The sequence below is a fragment of the Ochotona princeps genome, chromosome 1, assembly GCF_030435755.1.
Source record: "Ochotona princeps isolate mOchPri1 chromosome 1, mOchPri1.hap1, whole genome shotgun sequence".
NCBI classification, from domain to species: Eukaryota; Metazoa; Chordata; class Mammalia; order Lagomorpha; family Ochotonidae; genus Ochotona; species Ochotona princeps.
Window position 1 is genome coordinate 44,501,649 of NC_080832.1, and position 27,186 is coordinate 44,528,834.

Below are 27,186 nucleotides of genomic sequence, written 5' to 3' on the forward strand. Positions count from 1 at the left end.
TCTTCAGTATCCTGTGATCTACTCATGTTGAGTGAATATAACAGATTATTATATTCTGGAAGAAAATATTATATAACATAATGTTATATTCTATATATGACAGAATAATTTCTGAGGAAAATAACAGAATATGTTGGACTAAATGCCTGGAGGCCCAGAAAATATAAGACCTATTCCTTGTTCCACTCACCCCATAGGGAAAAAAAAGCAAAACAAAAAACTTATCGTTGTTGTGATAAATTGACAGGCAGTGGAGCCACACAGGAGGTGCGAAATGTGATGAGAAGGAGGGGGACACAGTGACAAATCCTCAGAGGTAAAGATTATCTTGGCGGCTGCTGCTGCCCAAATAGAGGCAGTGGACACTCTCACCAGGACACAGTGGTCCCAGCCTTGGGACTGCCTGGCCCACTCTTGGGTGTCTTCCAAGGGGGCTTAGGGAAGGGGGCGGGGATGCTAGCTGGCCCCTGGTGTCCCCCTTGCTCCACAAGTTTGCCATCTCCCAGTCCCCAGATACAGCAGGTCAAGCTTTCTGCCAGTCTGTTTCCTGACTTTCTATATTTTGTGAGAATCTAGAGGGTGGGACAGACCCACTGTCCTGACTGTCACTCATCAATTGTTCATTTAATAAATATTTGGTTCACGGAACGCTCTGTGCTTAGAACTGAGATCAACAGGAACACACAGCAAGTCAGGGTGAGCTAATGAAGACAAAGGTGGCCTTAGAGTTAAAGCAAACAAACTCTGAAACTGAACCTTACAAATGCTCCTGAAAGAAAGGGATGTGTATTTGATTTCCCTTCTAGGCCATTCTGGCCTCATTTCCAATCACAGCTCTGAATCCAACCCACAGCTCTGTCATCTGTTCCTTCTGTATTGCCCTTCCTCCTCTTAGACTATGTGGCTGACATTTTCATACCCAAATGACAGCTCAGAGTAAACCTGTCTTTGGATGACTCATTTAAATGAACACAGAATTATAACAGAACTCAATGGACATGCACAGAGCATCTGCCCAACTACAGGACCAATTTTGTTTTTTATCATTGCTATTACTATCAGTATCAAATTAATTGCTACCCACAGGTGACTGTGATGTGAAGTGCTGCCAAGCACTGGTAACAGTTGTCTTCCTGGCACTGAGAGTCACAAGGGTAAGTGTGTCTGTAACCTGTGGCCAGCTTCCTTCCCCAGCTACTCTCCTGTCCTCACTCTCTCTTTCTCTATTGATTTTCATTTAATTTCAGCACTCTGGAGTAAAACTTGAAAGAGATTACATGGCAGGACTCCATGGCAGACAGGAGAGCTGATCGACCCTTGAAGAGACTAGAGATAACCTCCCGGGAGAGTCAAGTGTAATTCCACGGCTCAGAATGTGCCTTCAGAGTGTGCTGCCTGCCAGCTGCCTCAGATGCCTAGAGACTGGGCGAGATGCAGTGGTACATGGCTGCTTCTGGTATTGTTCCCCTTCTTTACGGAAGGTGCATGTGCTAAAAGCTGCCTGCTGTGTCAGAGCTCAGAGTGGCTGGAGATGGTTGAAAACACCAGCTTCAGTGTGGGGAGTCACTGGGCTTCTGACTATATGCATTCATCCTACAGGTAGTTTGCACGCATTGTCATAGGCCAACTTCTGGGTTCAGTGCTGGGACCCAGAAGTCCCAGTGTAGACAATGAGGGAAATAGTTCTGAGGTTATTAAATGGCAATATATAGGGTTTGCTTTAGGATTGCTCATTTCCTAGGATCTTAAATCCTTGTTCTAAATGTTTCAGGAGAAAATGAATTTTTAGAAATACATGCAATTCAAGATGCCCTGGATGAGTATGAACTAGATCAAAGTGTGTCTGGTCTTTTCTAAGGCCACATGGAAATCAATTAACCATTTCTTATGAGCAAGATGCTCTCTTCTGAAAAGTTTTTATATGAGCACAGAATGTCCGTTACACTGTTTTCCCTCATGCTGTTTTGTCAAGTTGAGCTTCTTTCCTTTACTTTCTAATGATCACATCAGTTACAGGCTTCTTGGCTGGAGCAAATTGCTGTCATTTATATGCTACCACTGCCTTGAGGCATTTTTCTCTTTCTGGTTGGTCTTTTTAACCTAATAACATACTTCTGTGCCTTCCCTAGCGGCATTGCAATGCTGATAATGGGCAGAAGCTCAATTAGGAAACATGAATCAAACAATTCAATCTCTCACCGTGTGCAGAATTCCTAAAACGACAAGGGAATTTCATCTTCATTTGTCCCCTGCCATTCCAAATCCCTTTCTTCCTTGTGCTCTCATGCATAACACTTTTCAAACACATATTTCAGGTTTACTAAAAATGGCAAACTCCTTACCTATTTGCCAATCCCATGGCACCTTTAGCAGTTCCTTGTGTTCCATTATAGCTCTGCAAAATCAAAGAATAAGATTATGATGCATTTTATCTGCTTCTTTTTCACTTGCTAGAGTTATACAAATAATGAAACAATCAAATCATATTTTTGAGTCACACAGTGGCAAGGCTGAGCCAGCAGCCTGTAGTTTATCCCAGAACGCCCTCGCTAGCTGTGGCCAGCAGTGGTAAGAACCTTGCAAAACCAGCCTCTCCCAGTCCCGTCTCCTTCCACCCTTGCTGCAGAAGACGACCCAGGATGCTTCCTAAAAAGCAAATAATGAGATGCAGAAATTTCTGTGCCTACAAGTTTAATTGATTTTTTTCTTTTGACTGAGCATTCTCCAGCGCAGTGGTTCTCAAAGTTAAATGTAGCTCAAAGTCACTTAGCAAACTTGATAAAACACCTTTTTGGGGGATCCCATCGCTGGAGATTCCCATTCAGTAGCTCTGAGTGGGGCCCATGAGATGCTTCACTGACAATTCTCATGTGATGCTGAAGTTGGTGCTCATGGAGCACACTTTAGAGCCGCTTCTCAGATGGAAGATCAGAAAGTGAGGTGGGCATTGCTTTGGATCCAGGGCACCCTCCATGTATCCAACTACGAGACACACCTTTATTTCACAGCAGTGTCTCCAGAGTACTTAGTCCTCTCTATGGACTGTAACTGAAGCATGTGAGTACTGGATGTACCAATACCAATGTATTTTTGGACTCAGTAGTAATGATCTGTAAAATGAGTCAGTCATCTACGAAATATTGGCTATGAATAGTCGTACTATTTGATTTCTTTTCTTCTCACCAAACTAGAGTTTTAAATGCCAGCACAGTTTAAAAATAAACGAAAAATAGATCCTTTTCAGCTGTATTTGCTATGGAGCTTCTCAATAGTACTTAGGGTACCAAAATTTGGAGAATCTGGAAAATGTACTTGGAAAATGTATTTAAGGTGATGGCACAAATTCTTCCATAAGTAATTTCAGAGACTGAGTGGATACAATTACAAAGTAATTGTAGAATTACTAGCTTTGTAGAAAGATATTTATTGAAATCAGAGTATTCATTTGTAGAAATGAATTTAGTGAGATCAGAATGGAGGTCATACTATCATTTGTTGCTTCTTGTAAGAAGCTAAAACACATGGTCTTCAATGATGGAAAAGTATGTTTTATGTAACGCAAACATTTCTTAAGCACTTGCGAGGGCTTACATGTTCCAATTCCAAAGTTATTGCAAAACTGGTGCTTTTGACTGATTTCAGTGAATGTCATGTCACATTCTCACCTTTATAAGGAAATGGAAATACTAAATTCTAAAAGAAAAAATTGAAATCTAACTCACTCTAGCAAACTAAGGGCAACAAAAGAGCAAATGTATGAATGGGCAGTTTTAGGTGCTCACATTGTGGCACAGTGGGTAAAGTCACTGTATGTGACATCAACATCCCATATGTACACTGATTCATGCCCCAGCTGCTCCACTGCCCATTCAGCTCCTTGTTAATGGCTGAGGAAAAGCAGCAGAAGGTGACACAAGAATCCGGGCTGCTGTTACCATTGTAGGAGACCAGATCAGATTCTAAGCTTCTGACTTTGGCTTGGCCCAGCTCTGGCTTTTATGGCGATCTGGGAAGTGAACCAATAGATGAAAGAGTCTCTCTCTCTCTCTCTCTCTCTAACTCTGGCTTTCAAATAAATAAATAATTTTTTTAAAGGGGAAATATTAAGCTTAGTTTTCTAGCATTGGTTGTCACTTGTAAACACAACATAGTTTTCTTGAAATGGTACAAATTGTGATGTTTATGTTTGCCTTTTCCATTTGTGTAAGTAATAGCCTACATATTGGATTGGGAGAATCAATATGCTTCCAATGATTTATTGTAAAATTATGTTCAAAGTCCATTAAACATTTTTATAATAATTTATAATAAACTTGTTTGAAAAAAGTACTAATCAAATGCTGAGTTTGCAGATTTGTAAGATCTCTGGAAAGTGATCAGCCTTGATTTTTACACCCTAAGAGCAAGACGTGGCAGTATTCACTGTCTGGATTTCCTATCAGTGTTACTCACAATTGGATTCCACTGAAAAATGCACCAAAGAGACCAATCATCCCCAGAAATTCCACTCGGCTCAGGGTTCGGATGATGTATTCTTCCCAGACGTTAGAGATGCCATAGAGTGTAGCTCCTCCTAAGACCAAAAGGTCCCCTACCAGCTTATTTTCTCCTGGCGAACAAAACAGAAACCAGACATACTTTCATTAAAAATGCCTTAAGAAGAAATTGGCACCCATCCATTGTGCTTCTTTTGCCTATTCTCTTCTGGAATATATAAAAAAATCTCTCCGTTTCCAAGTGACATTTACTAACAGTTGCTGGGTGGGCTCTAGAGGCGTCTCCCAGGGAACAGAGCTGCAAGGTGATGCTGAGGCCTGAAAACCTCACCCGGCTCAGGAAGCAGGAGTCAGCGCCACTCAGCAGCTGAAGTGAGAGCCCTGCTGAGAAACCAACCTGGCTAGGCCATGCTGGGAAAGCACACCCGGTGGGAGGTTTCTGGGAGCAGCTTCTAGAAAACTAAGGCTGTTGTGACAGGGTGAAATGTTTAGAAAACTGACTAATGTTTGTACATCATTCCTCAAATATAATCAAACACACATACACACACACACACATAACTGGAATTATCATTAATGTGGTTCAGTCTCTCACTCAGCAAGCATTTTACAACCTTGGGAGGACATGGTATCATTATTGTGTCAATTACTGTTGTACTCATCAAGTGTGAAAGTACTTCTTAACAGAATTCTTGGTTAATAAAATTAATCTTATATGAATGAATTCAGGAAAACTAAATCACATGAACTATTTAAACAGGAATTAAAGGAACATTAATTTGTCTTTGTAAAGTTTTAAGAAGAGGACACACTGTTTTAGGCAACAGTTTAATATTTTTCAAGCTCTGGTTTTGTACAATTGTGGCCCATTCTGCTGATTACACCAGTAGTACTAGAAGTCTTCACTGATTCAGTGCTAATTTTTCATAATAATGTTTGCAAGCTCAGAAGTATCTTCTGGAATAACTGTCAAAATAAATAACTATCACTTATTTTATTCTAATATTGGTGATTATAGTTTTCAGTTTTTAAATAACTTTAAAGTAGATATATATGACTTAGCATATATTAAAATTTAGCAGTTAAATATAATTAAGCTAACCTGAATGAAAATTTATATAGTCATACTATACAGTGAAGAATTTGATATAAGATGTAATATTTTATAATGAAAATTCATATCTAGTGAACTAGAAATTACACCACTACTCATTATTTTGTATGCTGTTAGTGCAACAGATAACTGGCATATGGTACTAATTTTTCACAATGTTCACAGGTAAAATAAATTATGCTCAGGGAATGTATTACTTAATGTGTATGAAATCACAACCTACAATAATGTTGAAATTTTTGGGTAAATGGAGACATTCAAAAACGATCTGACATTTCACTCCCTCTGAATTTCACCTGGATGGTCCATGAATGGCTCGCACCATATTCTAGTCCATGTCGGTTACTTGTTACCTTGTGTGTCTTAGTCTGCTGTGTACTTACCCTCTAAGGAAAGCAAAGTTGAAGGACATGGATTGTCATTTACTCAACTATGTATTCAGTGCAGATCCTGGTCTGGGACATTTTAAGTTCTCAATTAATATCCAAAAGCAGTGAGTTAAATGAAAAGGTCTTAGTTCACTGTATGGTATAAATTCTGGGGATAACAGCTTTTAATTCAGCTGAAGTTGGATGTAATCGTATCTGTCCAGTGGGCAACCTATATAGCACTTCTCAATTTTATTTCCTTGTTTCAAAATGATGTGATTGTGAACATACTATAAAATAATACATATAAGCTGCTTAGCACAGTATCTGATGCTTATCAAGGTTCACTAAATTGTGGTTAAACCGATCATCAACCATTAATGTTTAAGTTAAATAATAGCTACCTTTGAATAGAGCCCCCCCATCTCTTTGGGTTGAGATTTTTCATTTTAGACTCTTCCTTGGTGATAATAAACCCAGTCATATGTGTGTTGAGAGGATTAATTTTCTCTATTATATTTTTGTTTAAGTACAAACAAAATTGCTTGTGTATTTGTGTGTGTAACGCTGGGAGATAAAAGAAGTTTATTTAAAATCATTACTTACCATGAGTTCAAGAAACAAATGTCGAATAACTCTATTCTGAAGTGCTGAAAAACTATTAGTGTTATTCATGAAAATATACTCATCCCCTTGAAAATATTTGAGTCTCACAAAGGGAGACAAAGCAGCTAGTTTTCACAGGACATCTCAGTTTCAGCACCAAAAGCCCAACATCTTGGAATCTAAATTTCTAATTTACCAGATAAAACAGTTATATATTTCTTATAGTAGTCATAGTTACATAAAATTAAGGACATAGGGCTATAGCAGAAGAACAGGTACATTTCATATCTGGGTCAAATAATTTTGTAGTGTCAAGCCCTTACACAGGTGTCTTATCTTCTGTGAGACTTTGTTTCTGCAGCTGCAAAGATTAGAATAAAAACTCTTTGCACAGTTAGGAAGATTCAACGATATAATATATGAGAAAATGCCTGGTAAAAGTGGGCAGTCAAATGCCACTTTTACTTGATAATGCTTGTTATCATATTTTGTTTTCCTTGAAATAATGTAATAATAAAAAGTTATTGTTGTGGGTATCTATCGTCTTTAATAAATGAACTAGAAAGTACAATAAATGTATTACGGTTGAAAGAGGATATTTTGAAGGACAAAAATATGTTTCCTGATAAGGCATTATTGTGATGAGGTTTTATCTTAATTCCATTATTTTCTACTCTCCTCTTCAGTATCTGTAAGTTTCCCAAGGACAGTAAAAACGTAATGGAGTACAGCCCTTTGGCCTTTGTAAATCCTTCTGATAAAATCCAACTGCTGTGATAGTCTCAGGAGCTACTCCTATTACATGCTCTGTGCCACACTTCCCCATTTCCCAGTGCCAACACCCCCATGGGACAATTAATGCACAGCTGGACTTTCAGAAGAGGCCAATAATGCCAACAGGGAGCTACAGTGCAAAAGAGAGACCCACTGAGTTTAACTGATAAACTAGAAAAGATGACATTTTTTGAGTCAGTTCAGGGGCACAGGGCTTCTGTGGTGCTCAGAGGTACCTGTGACATGCACAAGATGAGAACTGAGCATTACTTGCATCCTCCCAACTGTGTGCATCGCTGCACAGGTTCCAAGATAGAGCCTCACATGCCAGGAGTGAGGATGTCTCCTCAGTCTTCAGTGAGGACCTGGCTGGGCAAGTGTCCTCTAAACATTATTCTTGGCACATCATAAGTGCCTTGACATTGATATGTTGGATCTGGAGTGCTCCTCTAGCATGGCTAAAATCAAAATGAAAAACTTGTGGGCACTTGATGAAAAACCATGCCACCAAAGTAGAATTAAAACAATTACTTTCATTATAATAAAATCAGGGTAATTTTGAATGCATCAAAATCAATGTATTTGGAGACAGAATTGTCAAAATCCCAAGGTAAGGTGAAACATGGATTAAGGAATATAAAAAGGATCAAGTCAGAGTTTCTGCTTTTCCTGTGAAAAGCTCTTGATATGGCGGTGACAATTTACATCTCATGAATGCCTGATTAAAGTTCCAGTGAGTGCCTCAAGTGTTTTTAGAAAAGTTTTTATGTCCCTGGCTAATTAATGCAATTGAACTAATTCTTCTATAAAGGTGAAAGCAGATGTAACATTTTTTTTATGACGGTGCATACAAATTTTAAATTGATATTGACCTCAATACCAGTGTAGCTGTTCTCTTTTTTTTATTGAGTTCATGACAACTTAAATTGTTGCCTATTTTAATGATTTTACAGAGGTAAAGAATTCCCAATCATGACTTTGTCAAATGAGCCCATGAATCACATACCTGGGCTGGCTTTGAAGCATTCTACCATGTATTCAGGCATAATTTCAATAGCACAGATAGGATTGCAGATTGTAAAATTCATTCTTTTCATACAAATACTTCATATACACAAAAAGCAACAGTAGTGTGGGCTGAATTAGATTCAAAAAGGCAGATTAAACTATCCTTCTATTGTCTTTTAGGCACATTTACATGGTTTCAGAAAACTGACCAGTTTGAAAAGACCTCAGAAGGACTTATATTCTATTGTTAAACAATACTACTGTCTTAATACTTCACTTCAAAGCAAGGACACTTTTTTTCTGTTTTAGAGGATTAGGGAATACAATCTGGTGAAGTCAACTCATTTTGTTTAACACTGTAGGCTTAAATAACTAGGTTTATCAGGACAATTGTCTTCCCAAATTATGAAATGGAAGGTGAAGGCCAAGGTGAGTGACTTGCAAGCAGTCAGGCAGGATGTTCAGAGCTAAGGGAACAAGAGATTGTCCATGTGCTGTCTCTACATGGCTGGAGACTTTCCACAGACAATTCACTGTTACCATGTGAAACCATCATTCTTAGAGGAGAATATGGGATATGCTGCAGTACGCATTTTCAGTGCACCTATTGAGGAGGGCACTGACAATGCTGTGTAGCCTATGGGACTGTGAGGCTGAGACTGCCCTCACTCTGTTGTATCTTCAGCTTCCAGTAATGTACAGAGGTCAGGGCCCTGGGGTTCAGCTCCTGGTCTGTCAGTGCAGTGATCATTGGCCAGTCAACAGGCTTTTCTGGATTTGTTGTCCTCAGACTTAACATCGAGAGAGAGAAATTTCTTTCAGCCATCAAGTTCTGTGGTGTGACATAAATGACATCATTTCTGAGCCTTCACATGACCTGCTCTCTTAAAGATGGAGGGCCCATTTTTGATTCTTTATCAACCAATTTCACAGAAGAGCAATTCCAAGAACTAAAGAAAAGATGGGTCCTTCCTATTCCATTCTGCATGCTAAAGGCTCCCCACTCCTACCATTCTGTTCCAATTACTTTTCTTTAACACAAGGATTTTTGGTAGATTTTGAAGGATTTCAATGTTTTATAATGGGCCTTCTGGAAACTTCCCTAGATCGGGTGTTCCCCATCAGATTCATGGCAATTTTATGAGTTTGTCATGAAGCTTTATCTTACAGGCTGACACCAATAGTGACCTTCCCTCCCCAGTTTCTGGCCTTTCTCCATCAAATCAATGGGTTAAAAATTTAGGCATGAAGAAAATTCAGGCATGAAGAAACTGTGTACTCACTTGTAAAAATATTGAGCATTTCTAATTTGGCCTTTGAATTTCAAATATTCATCCAGGAGCTTGAAAGCTCAATCTTGGCAGGATTAGTGCTGGTTTTAAAAGTGTGAGGAGAGACCTTGTACCTTGGGAGTGCAATAGCTCCTTGGCACCATCACTAGCCAGCTGGTTACAGCCTTCAAGTTTGAAACACTGGCTGTTTCTCAGTTGGCATAAAAGCTGTGTTCTGCCATGTTTGTTCACTCAGGATAGTTTCAGCGAGGAGCTCCTACTGTTCTTGCTTCCACTCCACCATGAACATCTTGGCCTCGCTCACAGAGGTCAGCTAGCAGAGCATCTGAACACTCACCTGCTCCCTGATGCCTTCCCACAAGCACATCGGCTCCCACCATGCAGCCCATGCCCAGGATGCAGACAACGATGCCGATGAAATGCACAGCCTTGTACCGGATCAGTAGAAAGAACCAGGACAGCAAAATCACCACTGGGATCACAAAACAGTCCAGGAGCTGGGGAGGCAGGGAGGGAAGCAAGAGCAGCCAGTTCAAAGGGCTATTCATGAGCACATAAGGAACTTAGCTCTGAAAGAAAGGTTTATATAAGAGGGCTTCAAAAAAATACATAGAAAAGTGAACTTTCAAAATTAGCTTATTTTGGTGTAAGCATTTTTAAAAAAATACCAACATACAGTTTTTTTTTCTTTTAAATTCTTTTTTTAATAACTTATTTTACTTGAAAGAGAAAAAGAAAGAGAGTGAGAAAGAGAAAGAGTGAGAGATTTCCCATTTGCTGATTTACTCCCCAAAGTATTGTATTGGATGTATCTGGGCTGGGCCAAAGTCAAGCACCTGAAATTTCACCCATTCCTGGTTCACCTTCTGCTGCTTAGCAGGTAGCTGGATTCAGAGTGGAGCAGCCAGGACTTGAAGCAGTGCTCTTATATGGAGTGCCAGCATCACAGACAGTAGCTTAGTTCACTGGATCACAATGGCAGTCCTTCCAGCTATGGTTTCTCTACACTACACATTTTCCACCTATTATGAAAAATTTTTGTCACTAATAAACTCATTTTTTAAAGATATATTTACTTTTTTATTTTTAAGGCAGATTTTACAGAGAGAGGAGAGACATAGAGAGATCTTCTATCTGTTGGTTTACTCTCCAAATGGCCCAAACAGCCAGAGCAGAGTCAATCCAATGCCAGGAACCTAAGCTTCTCCCAGGTCTCCCAATAAGGTGCAGAAGCCCAAGGACTTGAGCCATCCCCCACTGCCTTCCCAGTTCTAAGCAACGAGCTGGACCTGAAGTGCAGCAGCTGGGACAAGAACCAGTGCCCATATGGGCTGTCCCCTCTGTGGGTGGAAGATTAACTTGCAACACCACCACACTGACCCGAAACTCATATTTTCACAAACATTTTGAACTACCCTGGTGTTTTCCCTGAGTTGGAATTTTTCCCTAGATCCAAGATCAGTACATTCAAAAGAAACTCTGACATAAAGAAAAATTTTATTCTCTTCATTTAATTGTAGACATCCTCCATCTTGGAGGAAAGAGAAGGCATTTAGTCTCGTGTCTTCCTCAGAGCCTAGGCAGTAGAACACTGGCACCACAAGGAAAACACACTCAGCCACTCATGTGGTCCCACTGTCCAGGAACTTACCTGGGATAGGAAGTGAGGAGGCATAAGTCTTTAAACGCTGTACAAGATCAGTAGTATTCAGACAAAAATTCAAGTTAATCTCTCCAAGACAACTACTCTTCATCAGCAGTTAAAAACACTAATTCTATCTCTGTCATTTACTCTTATAAGAAAGCATACTATTTTAAATGTAAACATTAGCTTCAAAAGTTTTGTAAGTACTTTTAAAATAACTGCTATAAAATAAGTGAAAAGGAGATGGTTGAACAGAGTATAAGAATAAAAACCTATTCTACCTCTTTTGTTTTTAAAGATTTATTTTGGTTTTATTTATTTTTTTATTATTTATTATTTTTAATTCATTAATTACATTGTATTATGTGACACAGTTTCATAGGTACTGGGATTCTCCCCACCCCTCCCCAAACCCTCCCACCATGGTGGATTCCTCCACCTTGTTGCATAACCACAGCTCAAGTTCAGTTGAGATTCCCCCATTGCAAGCGTATACCAAACATAGAGTCCAGCATCTTATTGTCCAGTCAAGTTCAACGGCTTCTTAGGTATACCCTTTCTGGTCTGAAGACAGAGCCAGCAGAGTATCATCCCAGTCAATTGAAAGCTCCAACATACCATCAGCAAAAATTTACATCATTATGGAATTAATTGACATAGTAATGAGTAACCAATATGTTAAAAGTAAATGCGAGTTCCTAGCCACCTTCTGTGACCACCTCACTTACATTTCAATTTTAGTTTATACACAACATATAACATTCATAACATAACATGTTATACATAACATTTGTGCCAGCGTGGTACTGGCACAACGATAGAGAGGAAGATCAATGGAGCAGAATAGAAACACCAGAAGGGAGCCCAAACAGGTACAGCCAAATAATCTTTGACAAAAAGACAAACGACAATCCAGGCAAATGGGAAGGTCTGTTCAATAAATGCTGTTGGGACAACTGGTTAATAGCCTGCAGAAACAAAAAGATAGATCCACATCTCTCACCATACACTAAGATCAGATCTAAATGGATAACAGAACTAAACCTACATCCAGAAACCTTCAAACTTTTGGAAGAAAATGTTGGAAACACACTGCAACACTTAGGGGTAGGCCCTCACTTCCTAAAAAAGACTCCAAAAGCAGTAGAAATTGAGACCAAAATAAACAATTGGGACCTCATCAAACTAAGAAGCTTCTGTACAGCTAGAGAAACAATCAACAAAGTACAAAGGCAACCCACAGAATGGGAGAAGATTTTCGCACACGACATAGGTGATAGAGGGCTAATCTCCGGAATATACAAAGAGCTACAAAACAACCAAAATGTCAAAACAAACAAGCCACTCAAGAAATGGGCACGGGGAATGGGCAGACATTTCACAAAGGAACAATCCCAAATGGCAAATAAACATATGAAAAAATGCTCAAGTTCCCTGGCAATAAGGGAAATCCAAATTAAAACATCGATGAGGTACCACCTAACGCCAGTAAGACTGGCCCACATGAATAAAAGCACCAACAACACTTGTTGGCGAGGTTGTGGGGAAAAGGGAACCCTACTCCACTGCTGGTGGGGCTGCAGGCTGGTACAGCCTCTATGGCAATCAGTATGGAGAATATTCAAACAACTCAAAATCAACATACCGTATGATCCAGCAATAGCACTCCTAGGAATATATCCAGAACACTTGTTTTATGAGAAAACAACATGCACTCCTATGTTCATAGCAGCACAATCAGTAATTGCAAAAACATGGAAGCAACCAAAATGCCCATCAACAGAGGATTGGATAAGAAAGCTATGGTTCATCTACTCCATGGAATACTACTCAGCTATTAAAAAAAACAAAATGCAGTTCTTCGTGGCCAAATGGGCCAAACTGAAAACCATAATATTTTGGTTTTATTTTAAAGGCAAAGTTGTAGATAGAAGGAGAGACAGAAAAAGATCTTCCCCTGTTGGTTCACTCCCCACATGGCTGCAATGGCTGAGGCTGAGTGGATCTGAAGCCAGGAGCCATTACCTTCTTCCAGGTCTCCCTTGTGGAGGTGGAGTCCAAGGACTCGAACCATCCTCTGCTGCTTTTTCAGGCCATAAGCAGGGAACTGGTTGGGGAGTTGAGCAGCTTGTACATGAACTGGTGTTCACATGAAATGCTAGCACTGAAGACTCAGAGGCCCAGCTTACTAAGCCATAGCTGATTTTGCTTTCCCATATATTTTGCACAAATAGCGAGGGTCCATCTGGCCAAGAAAAGTGAAGAGTTCACTCTTATGTGGTGAAATGAGATGACCTGTGTGCCAGGAGCCAGTAGACTCTGAGTGTCAGAATTCAGTATCCTTTGAGTATAATGAGGAAAACAGCTCTACCAACTTTTTCCAGGGATAAACATAAAACTCCTATCATTCTGGTCTATAGTTTTTCCCAGAAACTTATGCTCTGGCCATGTAGGACTGATTTGATCTCTGTCATTCTCTGGTAAGACCTCTGGATGTGCTGTTGAGGGCCCGGTGGCATGGCCTAGCAGTTAAAGTCCTAGCCTTGAACGTGCCAGAATCCCATATGGGCGCTGGTTCTAATCCCGGCAGCCCTGCTTCCCATCCAGCTCCCTGCTTGTGGCCTGGGAAGGCAGTCGAGGATGGCCCAAAGCTTTGGGATCCTGCACCCACTTGGGAGATCTAGAAGAGGTTCCTGGTTTCTGGCTTTGGATCGGCGCAGCACTGGCCATTGCATTCACTTGGGGATTGAATCATCGGACGGAAGATCTTCCTCTCTGTCTTTCCTCCTCTTTGTATATCCGACTTTGTAATAAAAATAAATAAATAAATCTTTAAAAATGGATGTGCTGCTGAAAATAGCATCTCTGCTAGATAAAATGATGCTTACAGCTCAAACAGCCCCAGGCTGCTGTCAAGGGTGAGGGCAGAAGGCATCTTCCCCCAGCCAGGTCCTACAGGGCTTGGGGTGGTGGATTTGCAGGGATCACACAGACGAGGGTGAGCAATGATTCATGCCCTGGTGAAGAATTACTGTTGAGGGACATCCTTGCATAAGGCTAACATATATGTAGGTGAGGAATGACTCCATAAGGACTCCAAACAACAAGGCCACTGATCTTTCAGGTAAGCGAGAGGATTGAGACCTGGTGGTTTGAAGGGGAGAGATCTGATGACTTCTATGGGTCAGTCTGATGCACAAGCCCACATGGGAGTTCTGAGCTGGGCTTCTTAGCATGGAGCATTGCTGACTGCCAGCTGGCAAGTGCAGAAACCAGGCTAGAATTCAGGTCATCCCAGGCTAAGCTATCACATCTATTGGTTTGCATGAGCCAGGGATGGGAGCAGACTGAGTAGGGCCGTTGGCAGCACCCACCAATGAGAGTTTGGACTGGGGCCAGGCTGGATCAGTCCAGGCTGCAGCATCCAAAGTCAAAGGTCAAGACAGGGGAGGGGCTATGCCAAGCTGGGTCAGAACCACACAAGATCTGTGGCTGGGAACAGGCCTGTTTGGGGAGCTAAGGGGATGCCCTGGCTAGGTTGTGGTTCCCCATTGGTAAGCATGAGGGCTGGAGTGGGGGCTGCTATCTGGTCTGGACATGGCTGCCATGTCCCTCGGCACAAGTATGGAGAGGGTCTGGGGTTTGCATCCACTGGAGTGCATGAGAACTAGGGTGGGTGTAGGACAGGCTGGGCTAGGTCTTTGCCCTGCTGAGCCATGTGTGAGCTGTGTCTGGGTGTGGACCAGGCTTGGCTGGGCTGTTACATCAACACTAAAAGCCAGAATGGGTGAGGGCCTGTCAGGAAAGGCCACTGTTGCTGCCAGGATGGAAGGTGAATTAAGTAGGGCTGGCCCATGGACCCAACAATGTGTGCGAGATCTGGCAGTGGGAAAAGTTCTGATGGAGAAGCTTGGGGAACTTCTCTGTTGAGACACAGCCCTTGCAGATCAGCGCAAGAACAAAGACAGGGAGCAGCCTAGACCATGGCAAGTAATGGTACCCACTTGCATATATTTGGCTCAGGTCTGAGGCAAGCCAGGCTAGGCCAGTTCATATCACTGACTGGCAAAGCAGAGAACCAGAATGGTGTGTGAGTCATGTCGAGTCAGGCCACAATACCAGCCAGTTTACATTAGAGCTGGGAATAGGGTCTGCCTTGGCTGGGCTGGGCTAGGCTGTAACCCCCACCAGCTTGAGTTGGGGGAAGGAGCCGGGCTAGACCAGGCTACAGCATCCACTGGCAAATGCCAAGGTGAGGCAGGCCATGCTAGATTGGGCTGCAGTGCTCAACCAGCACATGTGAGACCTGAGAGGTAAGGAGCAAAAACAATAGGGGGACTGTATGGGGTGCCCTGCTGGACCACTACTCCCACAGGTGAGCTTGAGAGCTGGGATTGGGGCCAGACCAGGCTGGCCAGGGCTACACATCTGTTGGTCTGCATGTGCGCTGGATAGGGGGAAAGCCAGGATGGGTTGATTGTACCTACCAGTGCATGCATAAGCCAGAGTGGGTTGGGGGTGGTTGGGCGGGCAGATGATGGCACTGGTGGCTAATTCTGCTAAGCTAAACTGCAGAGCCACCTGGAGAGTGCAAGCTCCAGGGTGGAAGTGGGCCCATCAGGGAAAGAGTGGGCACCTCTCTTGGGTTGCCACTCCCTCTGGCGAGCACAAAAACTAGGACTAGGGGCAGGCATGGCTAGACAGAGTGGCACCCGCTGGCACCAGTGTGGACTGGATAGTGGGGATGGTTGGGTTAAACTAAACTTCAGTGCCCGTTGACATGTATGAGAACTGAATGGGATGTCGACCAGTCTGCTGTACATATTGGCAAGCAAGGGAACCAGGGCAGGAGACAGGCCTGGCGGGGGTTATTGGGGGTCTCTCCAACTAGGCTGCAGCTCCTGTTGGTTTACACGAAGGCTGAGTACATGGTGGGCAGGATTAGGCTGGGCTCTAACACCCATTGGTTTGCATAGGAGATGTGGCTGGAGACAGAACTGATCCAGCAATTGCAACCACCAATGTGTGCATAAGCTGATTGGGGCGAGTCTGTGCCAGGCGACCCTGTATTGGCAAGTACACACAAGAATCAGGTCTGGAATGACCTCAGATGAGGTTTCTCTGGGGATCTCCCCAACTGAACCACTGGGTTCAGAATTCCAACCATGGAGAGAGTTGCAGGTTCCATGGTCTGACCGTGGAATGCATGGGCCTCCTCAGTGGCTTAGATGGAGCAGTAGACAGCACAGCCAGTTGAACATGGAGGATATGGCAGTACATTAGAATCTGTAGAGGACACCTGGAACCATAACAGAGAATGGAGGACAGAACAAATCGATCAACTACTCCAGCCAAGAGATGGTAAACAGAGACTCTAAGGTGGACTATGTCATCCAGTGGATTCTGGAGAGATTTCATTGCAATTGGAGTGGCAAGATCAGCAGCAATTCAGAACTGTTGAACTATCAAAATCACTTGAGCAGGACCGTTGGAGCATGTAACACATCGGGGACTCTGGAATGGTTGGGAGGCTGGGTGTGGCTTCTCCCTTTATCTTCCACCTTCCCCCAGATACAGCAAGAAAAAAAATGTGGAAACAATGCTCTTACCCACTTTCCTATAGCCCTTGACTCTTTGCATGCTGATCAACTATGTAAAAATCATCAGAAAATGATGTCAACAAAACCTTGAATTCCATGTGCCAAGTGAAGAAACTTGTGTGATCTGTCCCACTGTCTGCTATAGTTCCCTGATAGGATCTTAAGCAAGTGCCTCCCACCCCACCCCGCCCCATCCCATTCCTCAGCAGTCAGCATGGAACATATTCCAGACATCACTTCACTATCAGCAGCTACATCTATAGATCAACAGTCCCATCCTCTTCACATCTCTCCAGACTTCATGTGCCACATGCCCCAAACCCAGTCACCTTAATGTTGTTGGTTCTCCCCTAGAACAAGCCTGTCCCTACCTCACGGCCTTCACCTAGCTGTCCACCTATTCTAGAATACTCAGGAAGTTCCAGAACTTCCTGATTCCTTTTCCATCCAACCTGTACCTTTATATTGTCTCCTCATGATAACATTATTGATTCCCAGGTTAGCTCAGGACCAGTCAGGATGAGGACCAGGCTAGTTCAGGTCCTGTCCCATGTTCTTGTGTCCAGTATTGACATATTACCCAAGTTCATCAGAAATGCATACTGTGGAGAAAAGTACGTATTTTTAAAAAGGCTGTGCTAAGAATAACCTTATCTTTTAATTCCATTTCCCATGAACTCTTCAAAACCACCTTGTATTTCTAATTTGTAATTGCAGTAGTACTCAATATGGAATTACTGGCATAATGACTGACTTCCTCATATGTCAGGAGGTCCATGAGGGCAAGACCTCATTCCCATCACCTAGAATACTGCTGGGCTCATGGGAAGCATGCAATCACAGTTATTAAAAAACACATACAAATATTTTTAGTTATCAGAATTATGCTATCAAAGTAGCATCTCCAAATGCCTTCACAGCTAAGTGATTGGAAAGCATCCCTAAACGCAAGAGTGGCTCCTTGGCATGGTAAACGGCACTCAGCATCTTGATCTGCACAGCTCTTGGTGACCTGGGAAGATATTTATGCTTTTTGGCATACGTGTCTTCTCCCTTGCAAAATAAAATTAAGCATTTAGCAAAATTAGTTGTCCCCTTTGTGGTTGTGGGATGGTAGAAAGAGAAAGGACCGTGTGGGTGCTCAGTACCCTGTGCTGGCTGGGGGCTGATGCTGGAGGTCACACTGGAGGGGGAAGAGGGCGGCAGGAGGTGATGGCGAGCCGGTGGCAGCTTACTATGTGTAGCACACAAGATCACTGCACAGTTAACAATCCTACCTAAAGCGGTACGACAAAGGATTTTCAACAAGTTCACAAGTACGTCATTAAGTGTGTATAATGAAAAAAGTATGGGTGGATTTCGAAACTTTGGCATCGAATAATGGTTATCTTGTCATTCCAGTTGTTTTATTGAAATTTCTGAAATCTCCTTGTGTGAAATCAAGTTAGATAATTGTCCTCAGAAGCCACTTCAGTGTGTAGGAATTTTTAGTTTATCATGAAAACTGTTCATTGGCAAAAATAAGGTGGTATTCTACTTTAAAATGATGGCGTCAAGTTAAGATATGTAGCTACTTGTTCTACAATTGGGATTTCATTATCTGGTGGGAAGTCTTCAGTTAGTGTAACTGAAGACCTCCATTTCTGAGTTAATGAGGACAAACTAGGCCAGCATCTAATCTTTGGGGAGGGCTGAAGTGAAGCCTTTTGTTCTCAGTGTCATTAGAAATCTCAAAGCTCTTGAGTCCTAGAATCAATCTCTTCCATAGTTTGCATGAGAAAGTTATCACTTCGAAGTGTCTGGTGGTCCTGAAGTAGGGGAAGACTTTCACAAAGAAGAGAAAGAAGGATATAGGCAAGCCAGGATTTCTGGGATACTGGAGCAAGGATAGCTTTGTGCTTCGCATACAGCGAGGGCTCAGTAACTTGTATAATATTCAGAATTACGCTAGAAATCTTCAAGGTTGTTTCTGGTATAGTGTGTGGAACAATGTCTCCCTTTTCAAGATTGATGCAGGATGTTTAGAGGGCATTCACAGTTGTTGGCTCCTGGCCAGTCTATACATTTGCTAATGCCTTGCAAGAGTAATATGTTCTTTGCACAGAATGGTCAAGACACCCTTTATTTAAAAGTTTGGGACCTTCAAATTCCTAGACATGAAATGATGTGTTCAAGGTCACACAAACTGTCGGAATCAGCAGTACTTGTGCCACAATGACTTTTTCTGAACAATATTTTAATGAAAGTCAACAACAGGGCTACTTAATTGCTACAGCTGGAGGTCTCACCATCCATCTATAACTACAGCAAAGGAACTATTGACAACTGCTGTTAGCATACAGGCTATTATTTTCTAGTGATTTTTGATCCAGGCTTTCCCCTGGAGTCAGAGCATAAAACATACTGACAAAATAATTTTCCAATAGTTTTCTGGTAGCTTAACTTCTTAGCCAAGTGATAGAGTACTAAAAAATAGATGAGTTCCACATGCCTACTATTGGGGCTGTTAGAAAGAACAAAAACAATGGACTCTGTCACTAATCTGTGTGGCTGATTTAACTTCCTTTATATACATTTTTCCATATGAAAGAAATATTGATAGCAAAATAAGCAAATGAATATGATTTCATCACTGTGTTGCGCTGTGAAAAACCTCAAGTAATACTAAAAAAACAATTTGGAAAAAAAAATATTCATATCTTTTAGATTGACATAGCATCCACCCAGCCCCCCAAGTCACGTAATCTAACTTTACTCTCTTTACGTCATTAATCTTTGGACAAGACAGGCAGCAAGGTCTACAAGCCTGCTTTCTGAGCTTATTGACAGAGGTATTGAGATGCATGATGCACACTAACTGGGGCAAGTTTTATAAAGCCAATAGAGTATTTACAGTAGGTTGCATTAAGTTTACACTCACAGTTTGTGAAATTATAATAACCACATAATCTTCCAAATAGTCTTCTGAGGGACCATATTCATTTTATAAACAAGGAAACGTAAGAGTAATACACATCAGTGTGAGAAGAAGATGCTAATCTCTGGTTCCCTAGATCAGACTGTAAGTGCAGCTGTCAGCTCCTCAAATAAAAAAAGTCCAGACTGACACTGCTTTTAAGACAACAGAAGACTGTCAAAATTAAATAGCACTGAATTTATATGCACCCGCATATTGGAGGAGCGTGGCCTCACTTAACTTCCCTCCCATTCTCCCTTCCATCTCACTTCACGCAGTTTGTGATCATTTTCCCAGTGTAACTTTCCTTGCAGTCCTTGGTCACATTTGGTTATTTCTCTGTTTCTCTCTGTCTCTCTCTCTCTCCCTCTCCCTCTCTCTCTCTCACACACACACCATTCCTCTCACAACATCCATTGGTGTCTCCCTTTCTTTGGGTGTTATTTCTATCTGCCAACATGCCTCAAACCATCTCCATTTGGCTTCCGATCCCAGCTTCTCAAAGTATGCTGGCCCCCTGCCTCAACTTGGTCCTAATGGTCTCCAATTTGGTCACAGTGCTCTCCATATTTAAGTAACGGATAGTCTCATTGATGTGGCTCACTGCATATCAGCAAAATCTCCCTTTACAAATTGCCTTGCGGCTTACGGTTGGTGGCAGCCTCAGTTTTATCCTGGTTTTGCAGGATATTTTCCAAGTCTTTGAGCCACATGAGTTGAAACTTTACATTTGGGATGTGAGAAAAAAAGTCACAGATCCTCAGCAGCTGCATAGGGTGGGACTGCCAGGGGTAGGAGCTGGGTGGTGGTGGGCGGGAGGGTGCTGACCCCCTCAGCAACCCTGCCAGGGCTTAGGGCCTTTTTCAGTTCAAATGCAGGATACTCTAGTCCCAGGGGGGTGAGATGGGGAGACAATGGAAGTCTTGTTGGGCCACTAGTGCTGCTGCCTTACCCAGGTTCCCTCCCACTACCACTGCTCAGGCTTCAGAAGGAAATTTCCATAATCCATGCAATGCTGCCCCTTCCCTGGTTCCCCAGCTCTTTCCAGCCTCTGTAAACCCTGGCCCAGGATGGTTCTACAATCAGGGAAGTGTCACACAGCAACCTTGCCTAGCCATGCTGTACCTGCCCAAGAACCTGGGCATGTGGATCCCGAAGTCCATGCAGCTACAACCTGTTGTTCTGATACTGGGCACTCTGCTTTAACTTTTTTGCAAAGAAATCATGTTGACCATAAACATTTTTGGTGTACATATGTATGTGCGCATATATGGTGCTTTAAAGAAGTTTATGTTTAAAAAATTTGCATATTTATTCAAAAGGCAGAGTTATAGAGGGATAGACAGAGAGTGTATGAGATCGCCCTCTGCTGGTTCATTCACCAAGTGTGCCAAGTTAAAGCCTGAATGAAGAAGCTTCAGTATGTTGAGGAATTTTCAAGAAGACCTATGTACAAGAACACATGTGGAAGACAAGAGACCACTTTGCAATAAATACACTTTTATACAGTAAGCGTAATAAAACAAAATTCCTTCACCAACCTGTACCAGAGGTGTTCCTCATCTAGATACCTTGAGACATCCAATGCCAAATATGGCATTAACAGGGTCATTCTGACAACCCACCAGCACTGAGCTGTTGGACTTTGTGTTTATGAGATGTGGCATGGGAAAATGATTTACATTTTTCCCCTATTTATTTACTTGTATTTATTTTAAAAATTTCATTAATCAAAGAGAATATATTTCATAAGATTTGATTATTCCCCATTGGTATAGTGGTGTGATTCACAGCTGGCAGCCTCTTATCTCCTCTGGAGATCGTCAGACATCCTCGCCTGAGAGCCAGACCTCCAGTCAGGATCACTTTGATTGTGGGCAGGGTGGTTCATGGCCTGGGTCCTTTGGAGAGCGTCTAGGGTGATATGAAGCCATCATCAGGAAGGTGGCTGAGCAATCCCCTTTGCAGGGATGAGGCAAGCAGACCCAGCACACCTGCATCTGGCTGAGCTGGGCCTCGACCCTGAGTCTCCTGACACCTTCCTCCAAGACCCCTTGTCTTGTTTGAGTCCAGAGCGCAGCGATGGCTGCTGTGTGTGGGGGCCTGGCAGGTGCTTTCCTTCCGCACCAACGAATCGGAGTCAGGACTTCAGTCCTGTCTCACAGCTCAGGAAACCGATGCTCTGAGTGGGAGAATGATGCACCTGCAGCCAGCCCAAATCACAGGCTACGATTCTGGAAGACTTATTGCCAGCAAACCCTCTGGTTTTGGTTTTGCTTTGTTGGACCTTTATAGTTAAGATTAAATCCTTTACAAGTCATAGAGCAGTTTGGATTTTCTACTTGTTCTTGTGTCAGTTTTGTTAGTTCTTACACTTCTGGGAATTTCTCTATTTCATGTACATTCTCTAACTTAATGGAATAAAATTGCTCTACTATTGACCAACAACAACAAAAAAAGATTTGATTATTGTTCATAGTCCTTGTTCATACGCTTGAGGATTAGTGATTTTTCTGCTTACTACTTTTTGAATTCTGTATGGAGAGGAAGTCTAAGCATGTGATTATTTAGAGAGTCATATAGCTCAGTTGCATGTAATAATCAAAACCTTATAACCAAGCCTGTACAATAAAAATCTTGGTCAGTCAAAAATATTGTGGTATCATAATCATCAGCCTCAACCAGCCAAGTTAAGGTGGTGATTTTCAGAGGTTTTCCATTTAAGTTGTGCTCAGAAAGACATTCTGGAGACACAGACACACACCAGTTAAATAGATTCCACACTCAAAGAAAATAAGAGGATATAATTCTTATTGTTTAGAAGATATGTGTTCAATAAAATTAGTGGAATGACAAGTGTAGAAGTCATAACTGGTAAGTTGGAGAGTGTGTGAAAAATTAGAAGTTCATTCTTTCTTTTATGTAGTGGGCATGTTTTGGTTGGAAATTTTGGGAAATAAACATAAATGACAGCCCAAAGCCTTGGGACCCTGCACCCATTTGAGAAACTCAGAAGAAGCTCCTAAATCCTGGCTTTAGAACAGCTCAGCCACTTGAGGACTGAACCAGCAGATGAAAGATCTTTCTCTTTGTCTCTCCTTCTCTCTGTAAATCTGACTTTCCAATAAAAATGAATAAATCTTATCACTTCTCAGCCTTTTGGCTAAGATCAATTGTAAAAATGAATAAATCTTAAAGAATTATACTGCACTAAACATTTATCAACAAGCTTATGTGGGGAACATTTTTTTGGTGAGATACTGAGACATGGACTTATATAGGGGCTCTGTGTTTAACACTTTCACAAATTTTTATTTGTTTGAAGGAAAAGAGAGAGAGAGAGAGAGAGAGAGAGAGAGAGAGAGAGAGAGAAAGAGAAAGAGAGGGAGATTGATTTTCATCTATTGGTTTACCCTCCAAATGCCTTAAAAAATTGGGGCTGGATATTGAGGCCAAAACCAGGAGCCAGGAATGCAATCCTGGTCTCCCACAGTGGTGGCAGGAATCCAATAGCTTTAGTCATTGCCACTGCTTAGCAGGAAGGTGGAACTGGGAGTTGGAATCAGGAACCAAGCTCAGACTCTCCTATGGGTTGAAAACTTCTTCCTAAGTGTTTAAATACTAGGTCAGACACCCACCCCTTTCTTTAACACTTTTAGAAATTGTCAAACTATTTTTTAGAGTGACAACATCATTTTACAATCACAGTAGCAATGTATGAGGGCTATAATTTTTCTGTATCCTCATCAAAATTTATCACTATTCTGATTTTTTATTTGTTTATATTTTAGTCATCTTGGTGGTGTTAATTTGTTTGTATTAAAACAGATAATCCTACATAATACTTAAATATATTAGGACCTAATGTCAACTTTTCTTTTTGAAATGATTGTTTTCAACTTTCACCACATAATTCGAAGTATGAACAAAGCAGCTTTGCCTAGGGCTTCAAGAAAAGGTCAGTAGGTAGGCTTATGTAAAACATATGCATATATGTTTATTTTATCAACTTGAAAGTAAGAGAGACAGAGGCAGAAAGATCTTCCACTTGCTGACCTACTCCATAAATGCATGCCAAAGCCAGAGTTGGGTCTGGTAAAGCCAGAAACCTGGACCTCAATTAGAGTCTCTCAAAGGGGCACCTGGTGCCTCCTAGGATGTGCGCTAGCAGGAAGCTGGAACTGGAAGCAGAGCTGATATTTGAACCCAGGCACTTCAATATTGGATAAAGAAATGTGAAACTGAATCTTAGTCATTATACCAAAAGCTCACCATAGGCCACTTTTTTTTTTTCAAGATTTATTCATTTTATTACAGTCAGATATACAGAGAGGAGGAGAGACAGAGAGGAAGATCTTCCGTCCGATGATTCACTCCCCAAGTGAGCCGCAACGGGCCGGTGCACGCCGATCCAAAGCCGGGAAGCAGGAACCTCTTCCGGGTCTCCCATGTGGGTGCAGGGTCCCAAAGCTTTGGGCCGTCCTCGACTGCTTTCCCAGGCCACAAGCAGGGAGCTGGATGGGAAGTGGAGCTTCCGAGATTAGAACCGGCACCCATATGGGATCCCGGGGCGTTCAAGGCGAGGGCTTTAGCCGCTAGGCCACGCCGCCGGGCCCATAGGCCACTTCTTTACATAAAAGTAGAGATGGCTATCTAAAAGATCCAATTTACATCTTGGATTTTATCTCTCTCAGTTATTTTAGCTGATAAAAAAAGCAGCATGATAGTTGTGGTGTTTTGTGTCTTGATTTCATGCTTTATAATGTGGATGAAGATGACAAGAAGTCTAGATAGCTGAGATGGGAGAGCTGCTTTGCAAATGAAGAATAGGCATTTCAGAAATCTCAGCAATATTCCCACTTTTGTACTTATGAACCTAAAAAATAAGCATGGCTTGTTCTTTGTTTTCAAGATATAATTCTTCACTGTCTTCAGAAAAGCTGAATGTAGCATTTTGTGACCACTCTTGCTGAACACCTATTTAGATGGTCTAAAATGTTAAAGGCACTGTTTTCTTTTTCAGTGTTGGATGCCTGTAGTTTTAACCACTTACTTGCTTCTCCTCCACAACCTTTCAACTTATTTTTTTTCAAAGGATGGATTTATTTATTTATTTATTTATTTGACCCAAGTCAAGAACTAGGAAGTCTGGGCCTGGCATGGTAGCGTAGTGGCTAAAGTTCTCACCTTGTACATGCTGGATCCTATATGGGTGCTGGTCCTAATCCTGGTAGCCCCGCTTCCCATCCAGCTCCCTTCTTGTGGCCTGGGAAAGCAGTCGAGGACGGCCCAAATGCCTTGGGACCCTGCACCCACTTGGGAGATCCAAAAGAGGTTCCTGGCTTCTGGTTTAGGATTGGCTCAGCTCTGGCCGTTGCAGTCACTTGGGGAATGAATCATCGGACGGAAGATCTTCCTCTCTGTCTTTCCTCCTCTCCATAAATCTGACTTTGCAATAAAAAAAGAACCAGGAACTCCATCTGAGTTTTCCTCATGACTGCCAGGGACTCAAGTGCTTCAGCCGTTTCAAGGGGCATTAGCAGGCTACTGGACTGGAAGTAGTTTAGCAATGCAAGTGTCCCAGTAAGCAGCTTCACCCTCTTTTCCCGCACGCATTGTATTTCAATGCCTGCTTCCCTGGGATCCAGTTGGCAGAAAAAAATAATAGCTTGACCTATTTGAAATAGTCAGTTTTTGCAGGTTAAATTCATGGAATATTGGCAATTTCACATGGTTCACCTAAGAGACAGAACTTAATGGAGCTCAAACAGCAGCTGGAATGAAAAAGGCAGCATTGTCTTCTGTCTCCCACTTCACTTCCCTCAACTTTTGGGGACAGATACACTGGGGAAATGGTCTCCAGGTCCTAGACATTGATCAGTGATCTTGGCAAGGGAAAGCCCTTTCCATCCCACAGAGCCAGCAGGGGTGAAGCACTCTGGAGGTTTGCTCTGGTTTTTGTTTTAGAGCATCATCATCCCACCCAGCAGTGAAGCCTGATTAGATTTTCAGTTCCCTGTTCTCCCCTGGGGGTAGAGCAGGGAAAGTCTGGAGACTTTTTTATATTCTTTCAGCTTTTAGAAAGGGTTGGGGACCTTAAAACCCCTATTAAGGGATTATCTTTGGCAAAACAGAGGTGATTACCCTTTCACCACCTTTTGATGACGCATATTTTCATTTAAAGGCTAGGTTCTTGATTGAGGATCTGCATTACGGTATTAGGAATAAAGTATGTGGAGGCAAGGAGGCAGGCAGGCAGTCGTCTGGTTAAGAGGTTGATTGGGATGCCTGTAGTCCCTATCAGAATGCCTGGTTTTCACTCCTGCATCCACTCATCACTCCAGTTTTCTCCTCTTGTGTGCCTTGGTGGGGTAGGTGATAGTTCAAATACTTGGGTCTCTACCACTCATGTGGGATTCCTGGATTGAACTGGTGGCTCCTTGGCTTCATCCTCCACTGGAGGCCATTGTCGGCATCTGGGGAATGAACAAGTGGATTGGCAAGTCTGTCTCTCAAACACTTTTCTTTCAGATAAATAAATGAATACACCAAAAAAAATCTCCAGAAGGAAAAAAATCAGAATCTACAGAAATAAACTTCAATATTGGTTATCTTTGAATGGGATAACTGAATTCTCATAATTGCATGGTCCCAATTCCCTGTGGTTTCCAAATTCCTCCTCTCGAACACACTCTACTTTAAAATATGTAAAACAATACACATTATGAGAATCTAAAAATCAATAAGAATCAGATCAACCTTTCTCAAGGGAAGTAGGTGGTTTTTAAAGTAAGAAAAAATATCTACCTGCCAGTAGAGCATAATGAGATGACCTCATGCACCATCAGAATGTAGTGTCTGAAGACTCCTTCACCACCCTTCAGCTCTTCATTAACACTCCCCTGCGGCTGTTTGCAGGGAGAAAGCCCTACTCATGGCTCAGCTGTCAGAGGCTAAACCTAAGGCAACTAGGGGTGATTCCAGCAAAGAGAACTGCTCTCCGCTTTCTCTTCTCTGCTTCTAATTGGCAAGGTTCCCCTTATTTCTAAAAGTGACAGCTATTAAAAATTCATCTCCGGTGAATAAAACTGAAGTGTTAACAGGAAAGGATCTTTAAAAAGACAAAAATCAGCAACACACACACACACACACACACACACACGGAGTTTTCTTAAGGTTGACAGTCTAGCTGAAGAGGAATATTGTTTAAGAAATATACCCACTTGCTATCAGTAACTGTTATAATTCCCTGGCCTAGGTATGTAGCTCTGCTGGAGGCATTTGAGAATCCAGCCATGGGTGTAAGCTCACAAAGCAGTATCTTTCT

The 27,186-nt window shown here is 42.1% G+C and overlaps 1 protein-coding gene across 1 annotated transcript in view; it reads right to left on the reverse strand.

Annotated features, from left to right (window-relative positions):
* SLC35F1 (solute carrier family 35 member F1) overlaps window positions 1-27,186 on the reverse strand; it is a 410,909-nt gene that overhangs the window by 35,994 nt on the left and 347,729 nt on the right. The window contains exons 4-6 of the mRNA XM_004597582.2: window positions 9,996-10,155; window positions 4,453-4,609; window positions 2,343-2,395 (exon numbers count right to left, since the gene is read on the reverse strand). Of these exons, the coding sequence (XP_004597639.1) occupies window positions 2,343-2,395; window positions 4,453-4,609; window positions 9,996-10,155 (370 nt within the window). The remainder of the gene's footprint in view (window positions 1-2,342; window positions 2,396-4,452; window positions 4,610-9,995; window positions 10,156-27,186) is intronic.